At 37.4% G+C, this 20,693-nt stretch overlaps 1 protein-coding gene across 37 annotated transcripts in view; it reads right to left on the minus strand.

Moving 5' to 3' along the window:
- Positions 1-344: 344 nt before the first annotated feature.
- The window catches only part of RIMS2 (regulating synaptic membrane exocytosis 2), a 448,599-nt gene continuing 428,250 nt past the window's right edge, over positions 345-20,693 (minus strand). For 34 of the 37 annotated variants that reach the window (XM_071554038.1, XM_071554016.1, XM_071554031.1 and 31 more), the window contains 5 exons: positions 7,003-7,144; positions 5,570-5,682; positions 4,747-4,848; positions 3,659-3,798; positions 345-3,213 (listed from right to left, as the gene is read on the minus strand). In XM_071554038.1, coding sequence (XP_071410139.1) covers positions 2,995-3,213; positions 3,659-3,798; positions 4,747-4,848; positions 5,570-5,682; positions 7,003-7,144 — 716 coding nt within the window. In that variant the 3' untranslated portion in view covers positions 345-2,994. The remainder of the gene's footprint in view (positions 3,214-3,658; positions 3,799-4,746; positions 4,849-5,569; positions 5,683-7,002; positions 7,145-20,693) is intronic. The other 3 variants (XM_071554007.1, XM_071554005.1, XM_071554042.1) reach the window with 3 other exon arrangements.

The following is a 20,693-nucleotide window of genomic DNA, read 5'->3' on the forward strand; positions in this document are numbered from 1 at the left end:
GGTTATATCAGAGCTCGAGCATGTCCTCACATCCAGGGTTGGCAGCTTGGAGCCAGCTTCATCCCGGGAGCTTTGTGCTCTGTTGGCATGTGAGAGTTGGAGGGCAGCTGGAGTGCAGAGCCTGATGCTTGGCTGGGGGCAGACAGACACAGCCTCCTGCTGCTCCCCAAGCCTGGCAGTGATCGTGGTATCTTAAAAGTGGCATTTCACCTGCAGCCCCACTGAGAGAAGAAAAGCCTGCTTGTTCTTCAGCTGTGTGAGCTGCTTTGCCACCAGCTCCACTGAAGGATGCTGCCCACCTTGGAGAAAAGCAACAACCACACACAGATTCTGTAAAGAAAATGTTTTATTTAAAGTGTTAAATACCATCACCAGAATGAGTTTGATTTACATTAGTTGGTGTTCATGACAGGCCTAATCTGCCCTTTTTTTTTTTCCCCAACTGTAATTCCTTTTAACTTTTTAAAACGTACTATGTACAAGACAGCAGTGATCACTGGAATAGTGCTATTTACATGACTAAACCATAGGTAGAGTTGCAGACGTGTGAAAATTAAAAAAAATACATTAATTTTTTTAAAATAAATATCGCATAATGACAAGTATGTACAAACCTCCATGCGTCATGTCCTTGATTTTAAAATTTGAAATAATTTATATAGGACTATGCATACAAGAATGTGTGAGCACATCTCACAGTGTCAGGAAAATGGTTATGTATTTTTGTTAATATCCTAGGGGATATTGTAGACTGCATGTTAATAGTATTTATTTGCTGCTGGTAGACAGGTGTCTAAATTATTTTAGTAAATATAATTTTATCGGTCTGTCTATTAACTTAACAATAATCCATTGCATAAACTCTGCAGACAAGACACAATCTCAATTTCTATGATATTGCACAAAGTAAAAGGCATTATATGTGATACTGTTATTACTTTTGCCCTCTTATGAGGCATATACAATTTGTTAATGGGCAACTTCAATAGATTTTCAAAGAAAATTAGAATAATTCCGTGTGGCCTTAAAGGTAAATGCAATGTATATTTCAAAGATTATTGCCAGGTTTCAATTTTAAACCTTAAGTAGATATTAAAGGCATACAAAGACCCAGAAAAAAAAAAGTATATTCCTTTAAATAACATAATTTATGAGAAGCTTGAACTTGTAGCACCACCCAACGGTAGTTACTGTATGCTACAAAAAACAGGTTTTTGAAGAGGCATTAACTGCAGCAGTTCTGGTAATGGTGTCAAATAGCTGTCAGAGTGGTACTGATAAGCTTTCTTTAAGGCTATTTTACGAACCAAAGACTGTTACTTTCCAGACTGATATTACCTAATTATGTCTTTTGCAACGCAAATGTAATTTATGAAAATTGAACTTTACAGCAGAACTGTATGGATTAGAAACCTCTGTTGCATTTGTAATCTCAAAAATGTAGCAATTTGGTTTAGTGCAAATAAAAGTGCTTAAATTTATTTCCTAAAATTCAACCAGGTACTTAATTTTTCCTCTTCCCAAAAACCTTCAAGAAATGATAGTTCAGTCTTCAAATGAAAGATGCTGGTGCTGAAAACAAATTTGTTTAAGACATCTTACAATGGCCACATGATTCCAGTATTTTGCTGTAGAATTCAATTTGAAGGTGAGGAAAAAAATGAAAATAAGTTACCATGCACTGTACAATAAATTGCAAAAAGTTCAAATATTTATCAAATACATGCTGAGTTACATTAATGTACTCCCAAGCCATGTTGCAAAATCCTTTTCAACATGCTTGAAAAAAAGTAAGTTCTTAAACAATATTTTTCTCAAATAATTCAGAAATGCAGAACAATCTGCAACCCTGAACCAAATATGGGGCATAAGTCAAAAGGTAGCCATTTAGAATATGTTGATCATCCTGGGAGGTAGAGGGGAAAAAGAGCAAAAGGAAGAAGGGAGACTGGAAGGAGTGATAGAGAAAGAAGGAGGTAAAAGAAGTGTACAATTTGCACATTATGTTGAATTTTACAAGGCTTGTACCTTTTACATTTAAATAAATTTAATATATTACACTTATTTCTTGTCACATAAACAGAATTTTCAATATTTGCTAGAAATTATTTTTTATTTTTAATATAAGTCTGCAAAAATACAGACCATGACAGGTTTAAAGAATGATAAACGTGGTGTGTCTTTGTATCACCCTGTTGCATTCTCTTCCCTTTAAAACCATGCACTAGTGAAATTTATTTTTAAAAATAATATAAACTGTTGAAAATGGCTGATTTATTCTTTTTTTTTTTTGCAAGTTGCAGCCCCAAGAAAATAATTTAAGTGTTCAGCTAAATCTGTGTCCATGCAAAAAAGTTTCTTAATTTCATACAGTACAGTATATCCACAGAACTTTATTTTTCAGAGAGTCCATCAAGTCTGGGGTTTCATTGTGTGAAGAGCTGGAGGTATGAAGCCCGCCACTTTAAGTCTTGAACCTTTTCAATATGAAGATTTTTCAGATCTCAAGCAACTGGTAGAAGTGCCAATTGACTTTTCCAGCATCCTTACGTTCTTTCCTTCCAATGTCTGCTATTCCACTGACTTGGAACGTGGCTTCATGGGAGGGTAACTTCATTTCTGTGGCATAACCAAGCTTTAGGAGGGGAGGGCAGATAAAAAAAGAAATGGGAGCAACAGAACAGATATGCTATTGAAAAGGACTTTTGTTGCATGAAACAGATTGATTCTTTTAGTTTAGTTCATGGCTTCAGATTGGACCAAAACTGAGTCCCTGAACTCCAAACCTATCAGTTCTTCATGATTTCAGTCCATCACCTGAGGGCCTTCTGTAGGGCACAATGTGTGCAACTTCCTTGAGAACACAGGATCGCGTTGCAGCCCTAGAAACAGGCTCAGAAGACACAACATTAAGCATGCAGTGTTACCAGGGTTTGCGACCTGTAATTGTATTTTTTTGTAACGCTGGTTGCTATGACAACAGTTTCACAGCTGCTATGAGCGAGCATAGGAAGGTCCTGTTGAACTTTCAAGAGATGATTGGGAAGCTCTTCTAGTGAGAGGAGCTAAAGTTGGGTCTACTAGGGAAGAAGGAGGAAAAAGTTTGAACCACCCAATCACCATGTTGGACAGGTCCAGTTCATCTAAAAGTATCTGTGCCACTCCCATGAAGGATTTGTGATCCATACGTCCATAGTCTCCCCAAACAATTATCTGTTAGGAAAAGAAACACAAGAGAAGAGAAAAAATTCAGCAAAAATTATGAAAGCTTCAATCTGATTTGTTAAATGTCTCTGCTTATTTAATTACAGTAAGGAAAGAAATATCAGACTGCTGACATAATTTAGTTCTGTGTATACTAATCATGATGTAGGGACAGAAATGATCTGGGCAGTAACAGAGCAGTTATCCATGACACCGGAGAAAAGTCAGTGAGAGGAGCTCATACATATAGCAGAAGCAAAATAATCTACAACTAACTTCTGCTCACTACTTTCTACTTGCAAAAAAGGTATTACTGTTGTATTTATCTGCTCAACAAGTATCTAAAATATCAGAATTTAGTGCCACATGAAGCATGACAGGAAGTTTGAAACTCCTTCAGTGAAAACTGTACAAGTGACATTTTCAGGTTCAGGTGAACAGTGAGGTAAATTACCTGTAAAACTTTGCCTTGAGGACTTTCCTCAAATGATAGAAGTTGCTGATAAAGTGGTTCCAGAGTTTTTCTTGCTACCTTTGTCTTCTTTTTGGCTATGCAGACTCCATTTTCTAATAGATACACCTTTACATATGGTGCTTAGAAGAAAGAACATAAAGAACAGTAAGTAAAAAAGTACAGACTTTTAGCATAAGAGATGCAATTCTATCACCATATAAAAATCTGCCTTTAATGGATATATAACTTACATGAACAAATCTCCACAAGCAATTTTAACAATTATTTCCATGCAAAGCATATACTATTCTTCCTGGTACATTCTTTTCTTGACTTCTTTTTTATGTCTGTTTTGCCATGAAACAATTCAGATTTTGACCTGAAAAAATCAGGTATTCCTATATATAGCGTCCCTATACTGTACAAAATGCAAAATAGACCTATTAAGTAAATGAATGACTTGCAATGACTTTGGTGAGATTTGGATCAATGCTCCAAATTGTTAATAATTTCAAATTATCTACAAGGTGAAAATCAGTGAGGAAAAGACAGTGACACAATTTCTATTTTGGCAGAAGAGCTTGCTAAAAATATAATTATTTTGTCCTTTTCACAGACTGTTATAGGACATGAGATTATAAAATAAGGAATAAGTATCAAATACTGGTCTACTTTTTGATTAGGTTACCTATTCCACATCTCTTGATTCCCTCTTCATTCCTAAGATTCCTATATAAAATCTTTAGTATACACTTTTCCTTCTACCTCATAATAAAGGATGCATTTGCTATCACTAAAATAAATCTGTGTCCTGTGCTAGCCTGATTTTTAATTTCCTCCTGAAGTAGGGTTGATTTTTTGTACATAATTTCAATATGTTATGCATTTCAGCACACAACATTGTAATGAGATGTGAATTTGGTAAGAGTTTATCACCTTGAACAGAAAAGTCATGGATTTTTTTCTGGAACTCTATTCTTAGAAGCATAGAATCGCAAAATTTACTGAGTTGGAAGGCGCCCATCAAGATCAGCAAGTCCAACTCCTGTCCCTGCACTAAGATTGTTGCAAAGATTTTTCTTCCTCACCTGGCAGTGTCTTTGAACCTGGTTTTACAACAAGGCCACGGGCTCGGATTATTTCTACTTCCAGTTGTCCTTTCTTGTCCATCATTCCCACCTGAATATCTCCTAAATAACAAAAAAAAATCCTGGCATTGTAATTCCGAAACAAATACATGAAATGTCATGAGAATTTCTAGGATGAATATGTGGTGACTTGTATCATCTGCTTTCCATCAGTAACTATGATCTGAATTTTAACTGTACTAGATAGTTTAATACTTACCCTCTTCACTGCTATTTATGTTAGTAAGCAATTTAAAAACCCTGCAGTAACATCTTGACTCCCATTTCCCATGCCCCTATTACTTTAAATTAATTTATCTTTTTTAAGAATTTCATATTAAAAAAAGGCAGCAAGGGAATTAGTACAAAGCAGCTCTGCTTGAAATCTCTTCCCCATGCCTCTAGTTTAAGAAAAGTACAAAAAGATAACTTGCGAATATAAAAAAGTCTGTAAGCACAATAATAACAAATACTTTGCACCTGAATTACCAGTTTTATACAACATTATCAAAGTGATGCAGAGAAAAGACTAGTCTCATTAGCCCCATTTTAAGGATAGAAAACTGAAGAAGAGATAAAAGACTGTTTTTTTCAAAGCAACTTTCCACTTTAGCATGTCTTAATGAGCATCCATGATTACTTTAGCTGAGGTTACAGCTTTGGTCTTAACTGAGTTGTTCAAAACCACATGGGAAATTAATATTTACAGGGAATCTAAATAAATTCTATGTTCTAATTACCAGAAAAATAGATTATATAATATTTACAGGACATAAAGACTTACCCATTGATGGTGTTGCCAAAGTCTGTCGTCCTACAAGCTGGGCAGGACCAATTCCATCCAGAAAATCACTGAACTGGCTATCTGCAGCCAACCTTACACCAGGGAAAATCAAACTAGAAATAAAATTGAAAAAAAACCCCACCAAAAATAAATACATTTGATTTTTTTTGTTGTTTGTTTTTTCTTTTCTAGATGTTTTGCACTTCATGTTTGTGGTTTTGGCACTACTGTTCACAAGGAACTTTAAAAACAATTACTGTAATTTTCAAAATTTTACAGTGTTCAACAAGCAGCAATTCAGCCTCCAGCATAAAAACAAACAAATGCACTAATCTTCAATACTTTCCCCATTAGTATTTTTCCATCCCACTTTCTCTTTCCAATATATTAATGAACACTGCTAATTATTGTAGTATTTGCGTGAGACCGGTTCAGTAAGATACTAATGTACATCCTTATCACTGATTCAGTTACATGAAGGTAAATTTACTCACATTTCTCAGTCACTGTGAACTCAATAGCTGAATATCAAATGCACACAGTGAAATGATGACATTAGACTGAATACTGGTTGCTATTTTTTAACACCACCTTTTAAAATCATCATTCATGCTAAACATTTTGTTAAAAGTGTTTTTGAGAATGCCGCCTATTCAATAATGGAACTGAAATCCATTGTGGCAAATGACTAAAGTAACTTAGAATTCAAATTCTTACCATAAATTATCTGTGACCCATTACAAAGCAACAAGAACTAATGAGATTAATAATGACCAACCATAAAGAAATGTCCCTAAGTGCATATAGTGCATCAACTTGGATGTGTAAGATATATTGTTCAGCACAGATATATCACCCAGTGCTGTGAATACCACTAATAAATCAATCTACAGTAAGACTTTTCTGGGAAATGTCTCAGGTACACCACTCAGAAGTCTTTACCTTGGGCTCTTATGAAAACCATGATACATGACAGACTCATACTTCTGCCCAGATAATTTCTTCAGGATTAAAGTGGCAGAATCTTTGAAAAACTCTAGAGCCCAGTGAATGATACCTGGAGCTGCTCTGGAAATGCTTTGCTCCACAAAGCACTAACATATGTGAGAAGTTTTTGGAAGAGAACTTGTCCGTATCTGTGTTTTACCTGGTGTACTGCACCTGCTCCCCCTCCGGACACATCTCATGTTCGTTCATGCTCCAACCCTCCAGAAGCCTTTCTCATGGCACAGCAGAAAGGATCCTCATCCTTCCTGCACCAACACTGGGAGACTCTTTCTGTCATAGCAGAAGGCTTAGGCTTGGCCCATCAATGACACAAGTTTGTGAAGGGAATTCTGACTGAACAGGCCATACAGCGCTCTCTGTGCCTCTCTCTAACTACCAGTTTCATGCAGAAACATCAGGAAATCACAGTTGTAACTGCTGCTTACTTTCCCTCTGAGCTGTAGCTGTTCATGCTCCCATCCGTCGACTCCCGGCTAGCCTGCCGAGTCATCCAGTTCCTCATCTCCACGGCCAGCCCTGTCTCAGTGCTCCTCTGCACAGTGCTCCGCAGCTTCTTGCCCCCTGCTTCTGTGGAGACAGGAGAGGAGCCCCCATCAGACAGTGCTGCTGCAGCTGGGCGACCCTGCTGGCAGCACAACACTGCTCCATGTGGCAGAAACACTCAGAGCCAGAAACTAATGACCTGTACCAAGACTTCCATTTAAAATTTAACAATTTTTTAGTAACAGGCAAGCAGCATCATAAATCTCTCTTACAGGTCCTTAGCCCTATCACTGCTTGCTTTCCAAGGTCAGACAGCACATATACAAAGCAAGTCTGCCCACGGAGGTTAACCAGATTTAAACGATACATAGTCTAGCATGTTTAAAACATACTTTCTTTGGATGAATAAATCCCTCTTAGGAATTCAATTAAAATGTTACCATGATGTCAAAACCACAGAGAAACGTTCTAATTGAGATGAATTATTCGATTTAAAAACATTTGGTCATTACCTGCTAAATCAAGTTACAGATAGCCATTAGTGAGGACAGTAAACCACAAATCAAGAGCCCTTCTCATGCTTTCTTCTCTATTCAGTAGCTCCTTTAAATTTATATTTAAAATGTACAGTATTGATTTTTATGATTTTTCTATCTGCTTGCATAGTTTAATTTTAGTTGTAAAAACAGCAATGTGACAGACATCTGGGTAACAGACAAGGGAAAAACACTCAAACAATATAGTAGCATTTTAGTGTAGGTATTTTGATCAAGACCTCAGCTGGAAGATATATTGAAGGCAACACAAAAAAAATTAAAAATTAGTATGAAGGAAGATTCAGGGTTTTTTTCATGAATAAGGCAGTCACTCCATGTCATTTCTGATTTTAAATGCTGTTCCTTGAAATGGGGCAAGGAATTCTGCATACCGATTTCTTTTATCTGTTCTATAGACCTCTGAGTTCAGCACAGTGATGTGTGATATACAGATAATGTTATAAAAGAGCAAGAATTCTAAATGTATGCTACACCAAACAGTAACAGAATTCTTAAATATTGATACAATGAGGGTAGAGTAGTATCGAGGATATACTATATATACTATATATATATATATTATATATACTATAATACTATATATATATATATATATATATATATATATATATATATATATATACACACCATAATATACTGGGATATCTAGGGACTTCCTTCTGCACTTGTTTGTAGCATCTGCTACCCTTTACACCTTTGCTGGCTTATCATGTGCCAGAGGTCAGAAGAACTTCTGTAACTGTGTGGTCGGTGAAGCTGTATGGATTGGAAAATGGAATTGAGCAAAGGGACAAGGACTCTGACATTCCACAGAGACTATGTGAGCACAGGGATGGGCTTAGAGTAAGAGGATCTTCACCCTTCAACAGGGAATGGGAGAGACACATCAATTTCAATGTGTGCATTCAGTGTCACTGTCCTGTAGGCTGCAGCACAGGTTGAAGTCTCCCAGGCCCCTCAGTCAGAAGGAATATTTGATCAGATAAAGAACATGGGAAATTTAATGAAGTGGGAACTAGACCCCAAAAATGTCATGAAAACCATTAGCTCCTTGTCAGGAAAGATTAATAACTCTGCAATATTTAGCAGCAGTGAGACATTTCTATAGCAGTGTTATGACTGGTTCAACTCATATTGATTATTACAAGCCTTCTATATATTCCTTGACCGTACCTTTTAATCAGTATGTAAATATAACAGAAGTAGTAATTTTCCACTAGAATTTCAGCTACCCACACGAATGCAGTACCCAACAGAATGAAAAAACATATTTTTACTACATCGAAACTGCTTCTCAAAATGCCCATTCATACCTGATGCAATAAATAGAAATAAAAAGTATACCAGCCTAATATGACATATGAAAAATAAAGGGCAGAATCAACAATTTCATTTCTATTGGGTTATACTGTTCCAAGTGCCTGCTGGTTTATTATTTATATTTAACTAATGGAAGCTGACTTCCAACACTGGCCCAGAGTTGTTCTAAAATACAAGCACTCATTTCAAAGAAATATTCCCACAAAACTGCCAGAAAAATATTGTGCTTTAGTTTTGTAGAAAAGACACACTGCATCATAGTTACACATGAAAGGCACACAATTCCAAAGCCCCATGCTTGTTATTGTATTGTTACGGGATATTACTCTTGCATTCTAAGAGCTCTTTTGATTAGTAAGTATTCATTTTCATTCAGGCTTGTTGAATTATGGTCATTCTCAATTCATACTTGAAAACATGAATTCTCTCAAGCCAATTCAACAGAACATCTACATCTTCCATGATTCTTCAATATCTTCAACACATATTTGAGGGGTTGGGAGAAATATATGTTTGATTATGTGATACAAGAAGGGAGTATATAGTAACTTCTCCTAACTTCTAAGGCAGATTTTTTTCTAAGTTAGAATTCTAAGTCTGTATGCCTTCACTCTAGAAGAACATTCATAGGAAAAAAAAGTCAACATATCCATTGCACACCAGTTTACTGAGAAATCAAGGCAGAATGGGTGCAAGCAGCATTCAAGTCTTCATAGAGGCACATGTATAGCTGTTCATAGCATCCCTCTAAACCTTATTTTTAAGTAGTTTATTTTCCCACATTCATTTCAATTTATGTAAGTGCTCTGGTTTACGTGACAACAGGCACACAGCTGGTAGGATACAACTTTGACAGAGCATGAAGTTAGGCATGTGTAGTAAATCCAACTTTTGTACAACTGTGAGTGGTAATAAGTAATTAATTTGACCTTAATACTGAATTTAAGGAGGGTTGAAACGAAGTTTTGTGAATAACTATTTCCCAGTTTTCAACAGAAACAGGCATAGCTCTCTGATGATCTCCAAAGTTCTGTCCTTTCATCAATAAGGCTCCCAATCCTTATTTTAATGCTTCTTGAAATAAGAATTGAAGATTTGAACAGCAAAATGGCAACTTGAAATAGAAGTACAGAAGACCCAGATCACAGGCACGACTCCTGGGCTACTGCTCTAGAGATGAGTATTCTTTCAGATGAAGCTTAGCTAAACTAATATTTAATAATACAGATGATAATTACCCCCACTTGATTGCCCACAATACTAGCAGTACATTTATCCCTGGAAAAATGTTAATAAATCAAAAATAATCCTAGAGTTCCTCAAACAATTTAAAGACAGTATTTGTATCATCCATAATTCGTGCTTCATAAATTCAGCATTAAAATACTTAAAATGTTGCAAGAAGCAATGACAATGTAAAGTAGTGACTCAACTCAAAAAAATAGCCTTTGGTGCCATACTTCCAAGCTGTAGCTGGTAGAGCATCTAGTTGAAGATCTTATCACTCTAGTAAATCCAAACTGTCTTCCCTCATTCCTGCCTGGACACTGACCCCTCCTCTTTTTGTGTTAATTCAACTGCTCTCGTGGCTGCATTCTGTACTGGACCCAGACCAAAAGGAGCAAACCAACAATATGATTTAAAGTTGTTCTTTTTCTTTTAAGACAGATAATTAAAAAAAAAAAAGTGAAAACAAGCATGCAGTTGAATGAACCCAACCGAGGTGATGCAAATCTCTAGCTAGATAAGTCACTTGGGAATGCATCTGACACTAACATGGAAATAAACATGTAACTAGTATCACCACAGAAGTGGGGGTTGGTTTTATCACTCTAAAGTATATATATATATATACACACTTATGCTGTGCATGCTGTGCTAATCTTAACAAATAAAAGGATACAGAAACAGAAGAGTTTTGAAGGGTACTTTGTTGTTAAGCATGCTGCTGACCACCTACACCAAAAATCATTTTACTCACAATTTCCTAAACTCTAGTAAAGTACATTGAAAATTTTCTTCAAATTAGCATGTGCTAATTGCCCTCGCAAGAAGAAATTTCTATCAATCCCCATCACAAAATATGGAATATATTATCTTCAAAACACTAGTTCAGATTCTGGCAGCCATATTTTAAGGAGTGGAATAAATTACCAGAAATAATTGCTCTGTTATTTATGAAAGCACATTCATTCTTATGGTTAATCACACTGGTAATTTAACTAATATGGTTACTGCAAATAGACTCCACGGGCCACATTTTCTAAATTACACAAAGAATTGTTTGTTCCCACAACTTGGAGTGCAAATCACTTGCAAATTGGGAATGCAAACTACTGATATGATCTTCAATTACTGATGAGGACAAGTCAAAAACTGCAGTGACTGCAACACATTACCTTTCATCATCTGGAATCTAGCCAGATGAAATCAGTCTCTGGTGGGGAGAGTGGGAGCTCTCAGCTTGCTCTCAGCAAGACCTTCCTACAACTGCTCCCCAGCAGGCACAGAGCCCTGAGAGAGGACACGGCTGGCACAGGCAGAGGCAGGCTGGCTCTTGGGAGGACCTGTACAGAGTACAGAGCAGTTGTGGCTTCAGAAACAGACTCAGGTGCTTGAGGTGGCCCTTCTCTGCTCTCCTCACCTCAGGCTGCATAAAAACTGCTCCAGTATTTTCATTTGAACTCAGGAGTTAGACCCACAAGAAGAATAAGCTACCTTGAAGTGACTATTTTTCAAGAGTCAAACTCTTTACATATCTAGTTATCTGCTCTAGGCATGTTAACACCGGGCTAGATAAAATCATTAGAGACAGTCTAACATTTGAACCTACCAAAAAAAAGGTGGACAGAGTTAGGTCTCAAATTCCCTCGCAGCCACTCAATTCTCCATCTGGAACAGCCCAGGTTTTGGCTGCACTGAACAAGGCATTTAGCTCCTGTTGAAACACTGGGAACCACAGCCAAGTTGTTTCTTTCTTTGTGTCACCCTCAGACCCCAAGCTGAAGACATGGATTAGGATCTACTAATTTAAAGGGGGATTTGGGAAACCCAGATTCCATTGTCAGTTCACTTTGAGCACACCTCACTGATTCTCAGAGGCCAGTACTAACAACCAGCTTATGAGTATTGTGTTACAGTCCTTCCAATTAAGGTTTTCCTAGTGTGTGCTGTCAGTATTTATGAAGTCCAAAGAGCATTTTCAGGGACAAGAAAAACCTGTAACTAGGAGCTTCTTGTAAGGAAGAAGGGAAGATCTGTGTTCTAGTTCCTGCTACCATGAATATCTGAGCATAGAATACTGAAAAAATTTGACTAAGACAGGAATGGCCTGCCCAGATAGGCCCAAAGCAGAGCTGCCTTCAGTAAGGAAGCTCTTCAGTATGGGAGCAGCCAGGTTTGGAAAGTGTGAGCCTGTGCTTACAGCCTCAGTTTGCACTATGCATTTTCACATTTCTTGGGAAGCCTCACTAGTTTTTCATTTTCAGTCAAGAAACCCTTCTTCACTCTTGTCCTGTTGTATTTCTTCCTCTCTCCTTCCTCTGGCCATAATGGAATCATAGTTAATTAAGATGAAGGTTAATTAAGATGGCATCTAAATAAAAGAAAGAGAGAACTGAATGAGACAATCAGCTACAAAACTGTCGTTTGACCTGCTGGCCAAAGGCTAGTATAGAAGCTTTGGCATCCCATTATTGATGAATTTCCATACACAGGAAGCAGCCATCACCAGTCTCAGTTGCTCCTGGCCAGGTTGCAGCATTCTTTGTCTGCATTCCACTTCCCTGTCATGCAAGGCTGGTTGTATTTTCAGTCTGAAAAGACCCCCATGGCTTGTGGGGTCATGTGATGTGAAGCCAGTTCACCACACATGGCTTCCAAGCAATGTTGTGGGTAAAGGCAGGCACCTGCACCTTATTCTCTGACATCTCTTAATGTGTTTAAAGCTGTACTCTGCCACTTTAATTTCACTGCTCTTCTGATGTCCATTCTCCAGTCATAACTGATCCTTCAGCGAATTAAGAGCATCAGACAATAGAAGCTTCTTTTGTCTGTGTGAGGCACCCATCACTTTAAGCTCTTCAACACTTAAGTCCCCAAAGGTTTTTGAAATGTTTTTACAAGATTGAAGTGTTAACAAAGAGCTGTTTTTCTACATATGCAATACCTACTTAATGTTTCTAAAATTCTAGTATCTCTGATGCTATTATTCAGAATCCCATGCTTCATATAAAAAGGACAAACAGCCATCTTGAACTCCTAGGACTTGTTTTCAATATCTGTGCTAAATAACACTCCTGGAAACCCCGATTAAGTATATACAGAACCACTGCACAGACATCTGATGCTTGGCCATTCCCTTGACAAAGAATTTACCTCTGATAACAGACAAGATAACAGATCAGGGGTCATCCCAGGAAATCAAAACTAAGTAGCCACAACTGTAAGGAAGAGATGTTAGTCTGATGTGATTTCCTCTTCTTGTTTCATTACCTGGCTCTGACTATAAAATGACAAACAGGCTATGCAGGTCCAGTTAGTTCTTTTGTTTTGAAGATGCTGATTACAGATCTTGATTGTAATACACAGTAAGAAAATAAACTGTTTTTTAATAAATTTAGTCACCTATTTGGCCTAAGACAGTTCAGGACATCCCTATTATGGCTATGCTATTATTTCAAATGTATGACTGCAAAGCCATGAAGGAACATTTTCTTCAAGTTTGTGTAAGATACATTTGCAAGTCAGCTGTTATATTCAGGTTTACTGAGTTAGTAAACTACCCTTCAACTAGCCAGTCCAAATGGAGACCCACAGAGTTCTGAACCTAACTCAGAAAAATACTGTTCCACATTAAATCTCGCAAATATTGGATCATAAAAAATGTTTAGTTCTGATGCAATATAAAAACAGCCAACATCAAATGTAGAATGAATATCTTATCCTAATGACTTTTATTTAGAAATGCACAACACCTGACAGCAAGATGTGGATCAGGAATAGAACTATACACAGCCACTCAGGCTTTTCCAGCACTACTGCAGAAGTCTCTGTTTCTGTTACTGAAAAGGCCATTAGATTCCTAGGTGTGGTCAGAGGATGCACCTGTAAAAAAGAGTTGATGTACCTTTTGTACAACCTGTACAGTTGTACAAAAACCTTGTACAATTGCTGTAACACTGAACACAGATATGACAACAAAGAAGCACAAGGCTTTGCAGCCCACAGCTGTATGTCCCATGTGCCAATTGCCCTGAAAGACCAGTTCTTCAGGAACCCCCATGTAGACCAGCTGCAATCTCCACACAGATAAATGTTCTTGTCACTCAAATATAATAGGCCTGACTTTATGAATACTTTGTGCATGTGTCAAAACAGAATGGTAGCATTTTATATTCGCTTTGTACATCCTGTACAACAATCTCTGTAACTACAAAAAGTGCAAAGCAGTGGGAAATCAGTCTCATCCCCAAGCTATTAAAATCCTGAAAAATAGAGCAAGCAATTTTGTGGAATTACAGTCTAATTTTGTATACCATTTATATGCAGAATAACTAAATAGGTGCACGTCTTCATCACAAGAAATCTTTACATCCAGTCTTCAGTTTTGTCCGTTACAAAGGATGATCATCTTCAGCAAATAGAACCTATTGCTGCAGTTTTGAGAGGTAATGTTTTTATGTTTACATGTATATTCAATTTTCTGGATGTATACCATTCTTATGCATTTATTAAAAACCATTACTCTATGCAGTGCCAAGTGCAGATTAAAACTGCTTAAACAGCAAAGAGTATATATACTGGTGAGCTTAGAATTGCTTTTTTATTTTTGTATTATATATGAAGTGAGAGATAACTTTCTAAATATGCAATCATGTCAGTAACACTATTCTTTAATCCAACATTGATTATTTTTAGTATTGCAAGGGTCATTACATATGCTATCAGACAGATCTGTGCAGTACTTTTGAATGATGTAGCAAGTGTGTTGAAACAATTCAACAGCTTAATGAGATAGATGGTGCCAAGGAGTTGGATGGCTACCGAGATTACACAAATTAGAAACAGGTCTTCCTTCTTTGCTTTGTCTAAGATGACTAATGATCCTATGCAAATATCATTATTTAAATAACCACAGTTCACAAAAAATGAGCAAATTTCACACTGTAATGACCCATTTTCAAACTACTGCTGTTAAACATTTACTTCTCCAACAACAACACAGCATGTCACTGCTCTGACTACACTCTTGACCTTGACACTGAAAAATGACAATTACAGCATGTAGACATGAGACAGGTTTTTTCACTTTTATGTAGGTACCGCCAGAGATACAACTTGTAGCTTCACTGATGCTGTTACAGCCATATCTAAGTTGTCTCTTAGATATTCAGATACATGTACATACAGTGCAACTAGAAGCTCAGAAGATAAACACAACTCTAAGACAAATACAACTTTAAAACTCTACTGGGCATTTCTACATAAATCAGGTTGAAGTATGTTGTACTTTGAATGTCAATCTTCTTGCAGTTTCTTCTATTTTTTTGTTAATCTTCCAGAGTTTTCCCTGTATACATTATTTTTTGTTGCATTCTTTACTTTGCCAGCAACAGTATATTTTTTCTATGCTTATTTTTTAAAAATGTCTTACCCATTTGGCATCTACAGCTACTTCATTAGCATAGTACCTTAGTGTAACTGGTAAAAACACTTGTAACTGGAAGGAGAGATGCAAATTGTTGGAAATGCCTGCTGCACTGCCTGCAGCCTGGAACTGAGTCCATGGAGCTGCAGAAGTACAGAGACCCAGCCCCACCATCACGATGGAAAGGCTGACTCAGCTCAGCCCCTGAGCTGTGCCCTAACAGCAAACAGAAAAAAAATCAACTATATACTTAAGTGTCATACAGATTCTGTGTTACTCTTGCATATTCAGAGTGCTTTTTATCATCTAAGATGAGCCACCACACTGTTGCATGAGATATGCAGTAAATGATCTCTAGTGTGTTAGCATCAGTGAAGCCAGGATCTTTAAAGCTTCATGTCCTATAGTGGATAACCTGTCACAGGGCCTCATATCCTTCTGTCATATTTGTCATTGGCTCTGCCTATGAAAATTCCACATAAACAAGGTCATCTTTACCATCAAGGCCAAAAAGTAGGCCAATTCCCCCAAGAAGTTATAGTTATTCTCATTTCCTTCATTGCCCAATATTCCTATATTACTTCATTCGTTTAAGATGGCAATTTTAAAGCATAACTACTTCATGTGCAGAATTCTCTTCATTTTAATAATTACTTGCTAATGAATTGATTGTTACTACTTCCCCCATTTCTATTTCTGGCCAAATTATTGTCTGCTTGTTATTGTCTACTGGGACCTCCAGAGGGACAGAATGATCTGGCGGTCTAACCACAGGAACAGAACCCAGGAACTGCTGAGCTTTATTCCAGCTCTACCAATGAGCAATGATTAATCAGTGAGAAATGCCACTGAAGCCAGCAACAGTGCTCAGCTGAGCAGCTCAGCCTACATTTAAGTAAGTCCCAACCCTTCACTCACTGGCAGCACTCCTGCTATCCCATGTGGGATTGAAAAACCCCTCCAGCAAGTTTCCCAGGTAGTTATCAGTGAGGTGACAGGAACACATGGTAATGTGCTTCTATTCCTGCTGAACTCCTGCAGCAACACTCATATTTCTTTCAGTAGTAGACATCAATATGGGAGACTGTAACATAACTTCTCCTCAGCTAACACAACTAATTTTTGCTATTTTTGGCATGATTGTCTTGGACTGAAGAACATTCTGTGGCTTTTTTTTTTTAATTGCCTTTTGTTTTTCTAACATACTGGGAGACCAAGATGCTTTCCAGTTCTTTCTGAATTAATTTATGTCTTAAATTATAATAAATTATCTTTTGAATTGTCTTCAGCACCTGCAAAGCATTTGGCTTTCCCCTTCAATCTCATAGCTTCATTACCACCCAAAAACCTGTGCAAAAGAAGATATTAAACTGAAATATACTTCCTTTTGGCAAGCATAATTTTGAACACAGATCTTGTCGTGATCTGCAGTTCCATAGCCAACGTTCTGGCAACCTACTATTTAACAGTTTATACCAACACCTCAGTGTAAATGTAAATCAGAAGTGAACGTAGACTATAACAAGGAAACTGTAGCAGAAATTTATTACAGCAAACAATACATGCAGTGGAATTTGAGGAAGCACCAAGTTACCAGTTTCACCCATAAAAACAAATGTAGGCTTTCTAGTGACTACATCTGATCTAAGTCTCTCCTCTTTTCTGTGGATGTTGGATAACTCCAATTCCTCTCCAGTAACCTGCTCTGGCACATTTGCCTTTTGTTCACAGGAAATACTAGAACACTCATATGCACTACTTGTAAATATATCATGTGCATGAGATGACTACACAGACATCTAACAGGATGTCACATACACTTAGAAATTCCCTCATCTTTTGAAAATGACAAAATTTACCCTAATTTCAACAAAGCCAGAGTTTAAGGAAAAATGTGAGGGTTGGGATGCTTCAAGAGCATTCACACAGGTACTGATTTGTCCTCTATCCCACGCCTCTTCAACAATTTCCAAGTAATTTAAGTCTGTTCCAAGTATTATTTGACACCAGTTCTCACTTCACTATTCAGGCTATACATTTTATCACCATGAATCAAATAAAAAAAATCAAAAGATGCTGTTTAAAATCCTTGATACGTTGATAACATACATGATTTGCTTTGGTACCTTATGACATGTTAGTCCTGTGTGTGCATGTGCACACATACCAGAAATAAATTAATGATGAAAAGAAATTTTTCCAACATCTTTTACTAGACATGACTAAGAATAATAAACTACTTTAAAAATAATGAATGTGCATAAACTTGAAGGATTCATCTCAACTAATCATCAAGTAGGAAATGCTAGTGTGAATAGCAATTCCCTATTCTGCTAACCTGGACAAACACAGCAAGTTCAGGTCTAGCCATGTAAAGTTCCCCTTGTACTCTGCATTGGTGAGGCTACACAACAGGTACTCTGTTCTGTTTTGGGTCTCTCACTTCAAGGATGTTGAGGTGCTGGAGCACATTCAGAGAAGGGCAAAAACATGTCATATGAGGAAAGGCTGAGGGACTTGGGTTTGTTGAATCTAAAAAAAGGGAGGCTCGGGGGAGACCTCATCACTCTCTACAACTACGTGAAAGTAGCTGTACTTTCAGTTGCAGTGAAGTGGCGGTCAGTCTCGTCTACCATGCCTGCAGTGAGTGTACGAGAGGAAAGGGCTTTAATGTGAGACAGGGACAATCCAGATGCTAGAAAAAAATTTTCACTGTTAGGGTAGTCAGGCATTGGTACAGGTTGCCAAGGGAGATGTCCTCCAGAGTCACCATCTCTGGAGGTGTTCAAGAGGCCTCTGGATCTGGTGATGGGTGATCTGGTTTAGTGGTTTATGGGTTATAGTGGTAGTGCTGGATAACTGGACAGTTGGACTGGATGATCTTTAAGGTCTCTTCCAACCTTGACAATTCTACAATTCAAGGTCATGGCTACTGTGGGGTGATCACCCTGATAATGTCTTGATAAGCTGAGGGAAAACACCTCCACCTCCCCCCGGAGGGATGCTGATAGGACAAAGAGACTCCAGTGTCTCCCTGAAAATGCTTATTGATGGGGTTACCGAAGAATGGAGTGTTATGGAAATGATATGGCCTTTCTTTGCCACCTTGTGGCACCTTGCAGAGACTCAAAGAGCCACCCCTCAGGCATCTGTCTATCACCCCCAAAGTATTAACTATAGTCACACAACTTACCTGAAGGGAAAAAAAAGGTATAAAAAGAGATTGGGCTTGAGCAAAAACTGTGGAGAAAATTTACACCACATCTGGAAGGGCAACCTATGAGCTACTCTGTCTCCCCCACCCTCACCCCATTGGACATTGCAGGGGTAAGCAATCAAATTCTTTATTTTCGTATGACTTACTAATTATAATTTGTTATAGCTCACCAGGTGTATATGTGTTAGTGGGAAGCAGCTATATTGTTCCTGTTGCTTTTCCTTTGGGTTACTGAGTGTGTTTAAATGTGGTGTTGAGCTGCTGTATTTCTGTTTAGTAATCCTCTATTAGTTAAGTTTATCTTGGGAGGGGTATACTGCTGGAGTTGTCTGTAAAATGAGTCTTGCGCCGGTTTCTTTTGGGGTGTTTTGTAATCAATTAAATATAATCCTGCAGCTCAATGTCATCATCGACTAAGCAACCCAAATAGTCATTGTCACATACTTGTATTAATAAAAGTTATTTTGGTAGCTGTTCTTGCTATTAAGTGTGGTCCATAAATTAAGTATCAAAGACCTTCAAAGACCTTTCCAGGCAGTGTGCTGTCCTGTGTTGTCTCTTCAGGTGAGACGCAGACAGGCTGATCTGGGTTATATAAAGCTTTGATGTTCTGGGATGCTTATAGTTAACAAGTTCTCCCTGGCTAAAGTGTGGTCTTCATAGGAAGGTCAAAAATCTTTCCAGCCTGTGTTCTGTCCCACGTTCAACAGGCAGTGCTGGGTTCATAAAGTTTTGATTGTTCTGAAGATGCTTATAGCCAATAACTTTATATTAATACAGATGGGACTAGAAATCTTTGCATTTCTGTCCCTCTCCCCCCTCTCACGTGACAGCTACCAACTGGAAAATGGCAGCATTTCCACAGCACACTTCTTCAGGACATCACAGCTTAAATACCAGAGCTTAAGAAGTCTCCATTCTTTATCGGTTGACATGTAAATGTATCTTCTCCATCACACACAGGAATAATTACATCTTGAGAATAGTTAACTTATGAAGTAGGTTTAACATCTATCTTTTTTCATATTAAACTGTAAAAGAGCATTATCTTCATGAACATGGTAGTGCATGTACCACATCCACTTAAGGGCACCAGTGGTATATTAATATAATTGCATAAAGCACATTCCAATTTGAATGCAGAGATGACTTGCTATGAAAAAAAGATATCACTTTTTTTTTTCCTTACTAATCCCAGTGAGTGCCTTAGAAAGAGAACCTGTCATGCCTGTCACTCCCTCTGTAACCTGGTATGTCTAAAATCTCAAGAAGCAGAAACTCAGACCCATAAAAACTGCATAGCAATTACATCTCTATTTTTTCACAGGAATTACACAAAATGCATTTTCAAGCACAGACTATACTAAATAGAGTCAGATAACATAAATCAATATAACATGTGAATCAGTATACATTCTTTTAACACTTATGTTTAAATAACTTGCCAGCACAAACTAAATAAATCATTACAATTATGCTTACATTTACAGATATTCCTCTACTGACTTCCATGTGTTTCATATTTCTTTGAACTATGGATAGTTTTAAAAATACACAGATTCAAGCAAGGAATAAGTTAAGTGTTTCCTAGAGAAGTAAAGAAAACAAATTAGAACAAAACAAATCAACACTCTGATTTCACAGAGGATTAATGCAATTACTGTATCTAAAAATGAGAACTGAAAAGTAAATTATTCTGGAATGATAAAGAAAAATAATCCTTGAAGAATACCTAAGCATGTGTAGTGCAATTTATGATGTTTTCAGTATGTGTATTCAGCCATAGTGTTTATTAACATATTAAAAGACTAAAGATGCCCTCTGAAGCCTACCCTGAAGTCTACTGGCAATATCTTGCAGTTCACTTTGTCGTTCAAGGCAAGGAGCAGA

The sequence above is a fragment of the Pithys albifrons genome, chromosome 4 (genome assembly GCF_047495875.1).
Source record: "Pithys albifrons albifrons isolate INPA30051 chromosome 4, PitAlb_v1, whole genome shotgun sequence".
Lineage (NCBI taxonomy): Eukaryota > Metazoa > Chordata > Aves > Passeriformes > Thamnophilidae > Pithys > Pithys albifrons.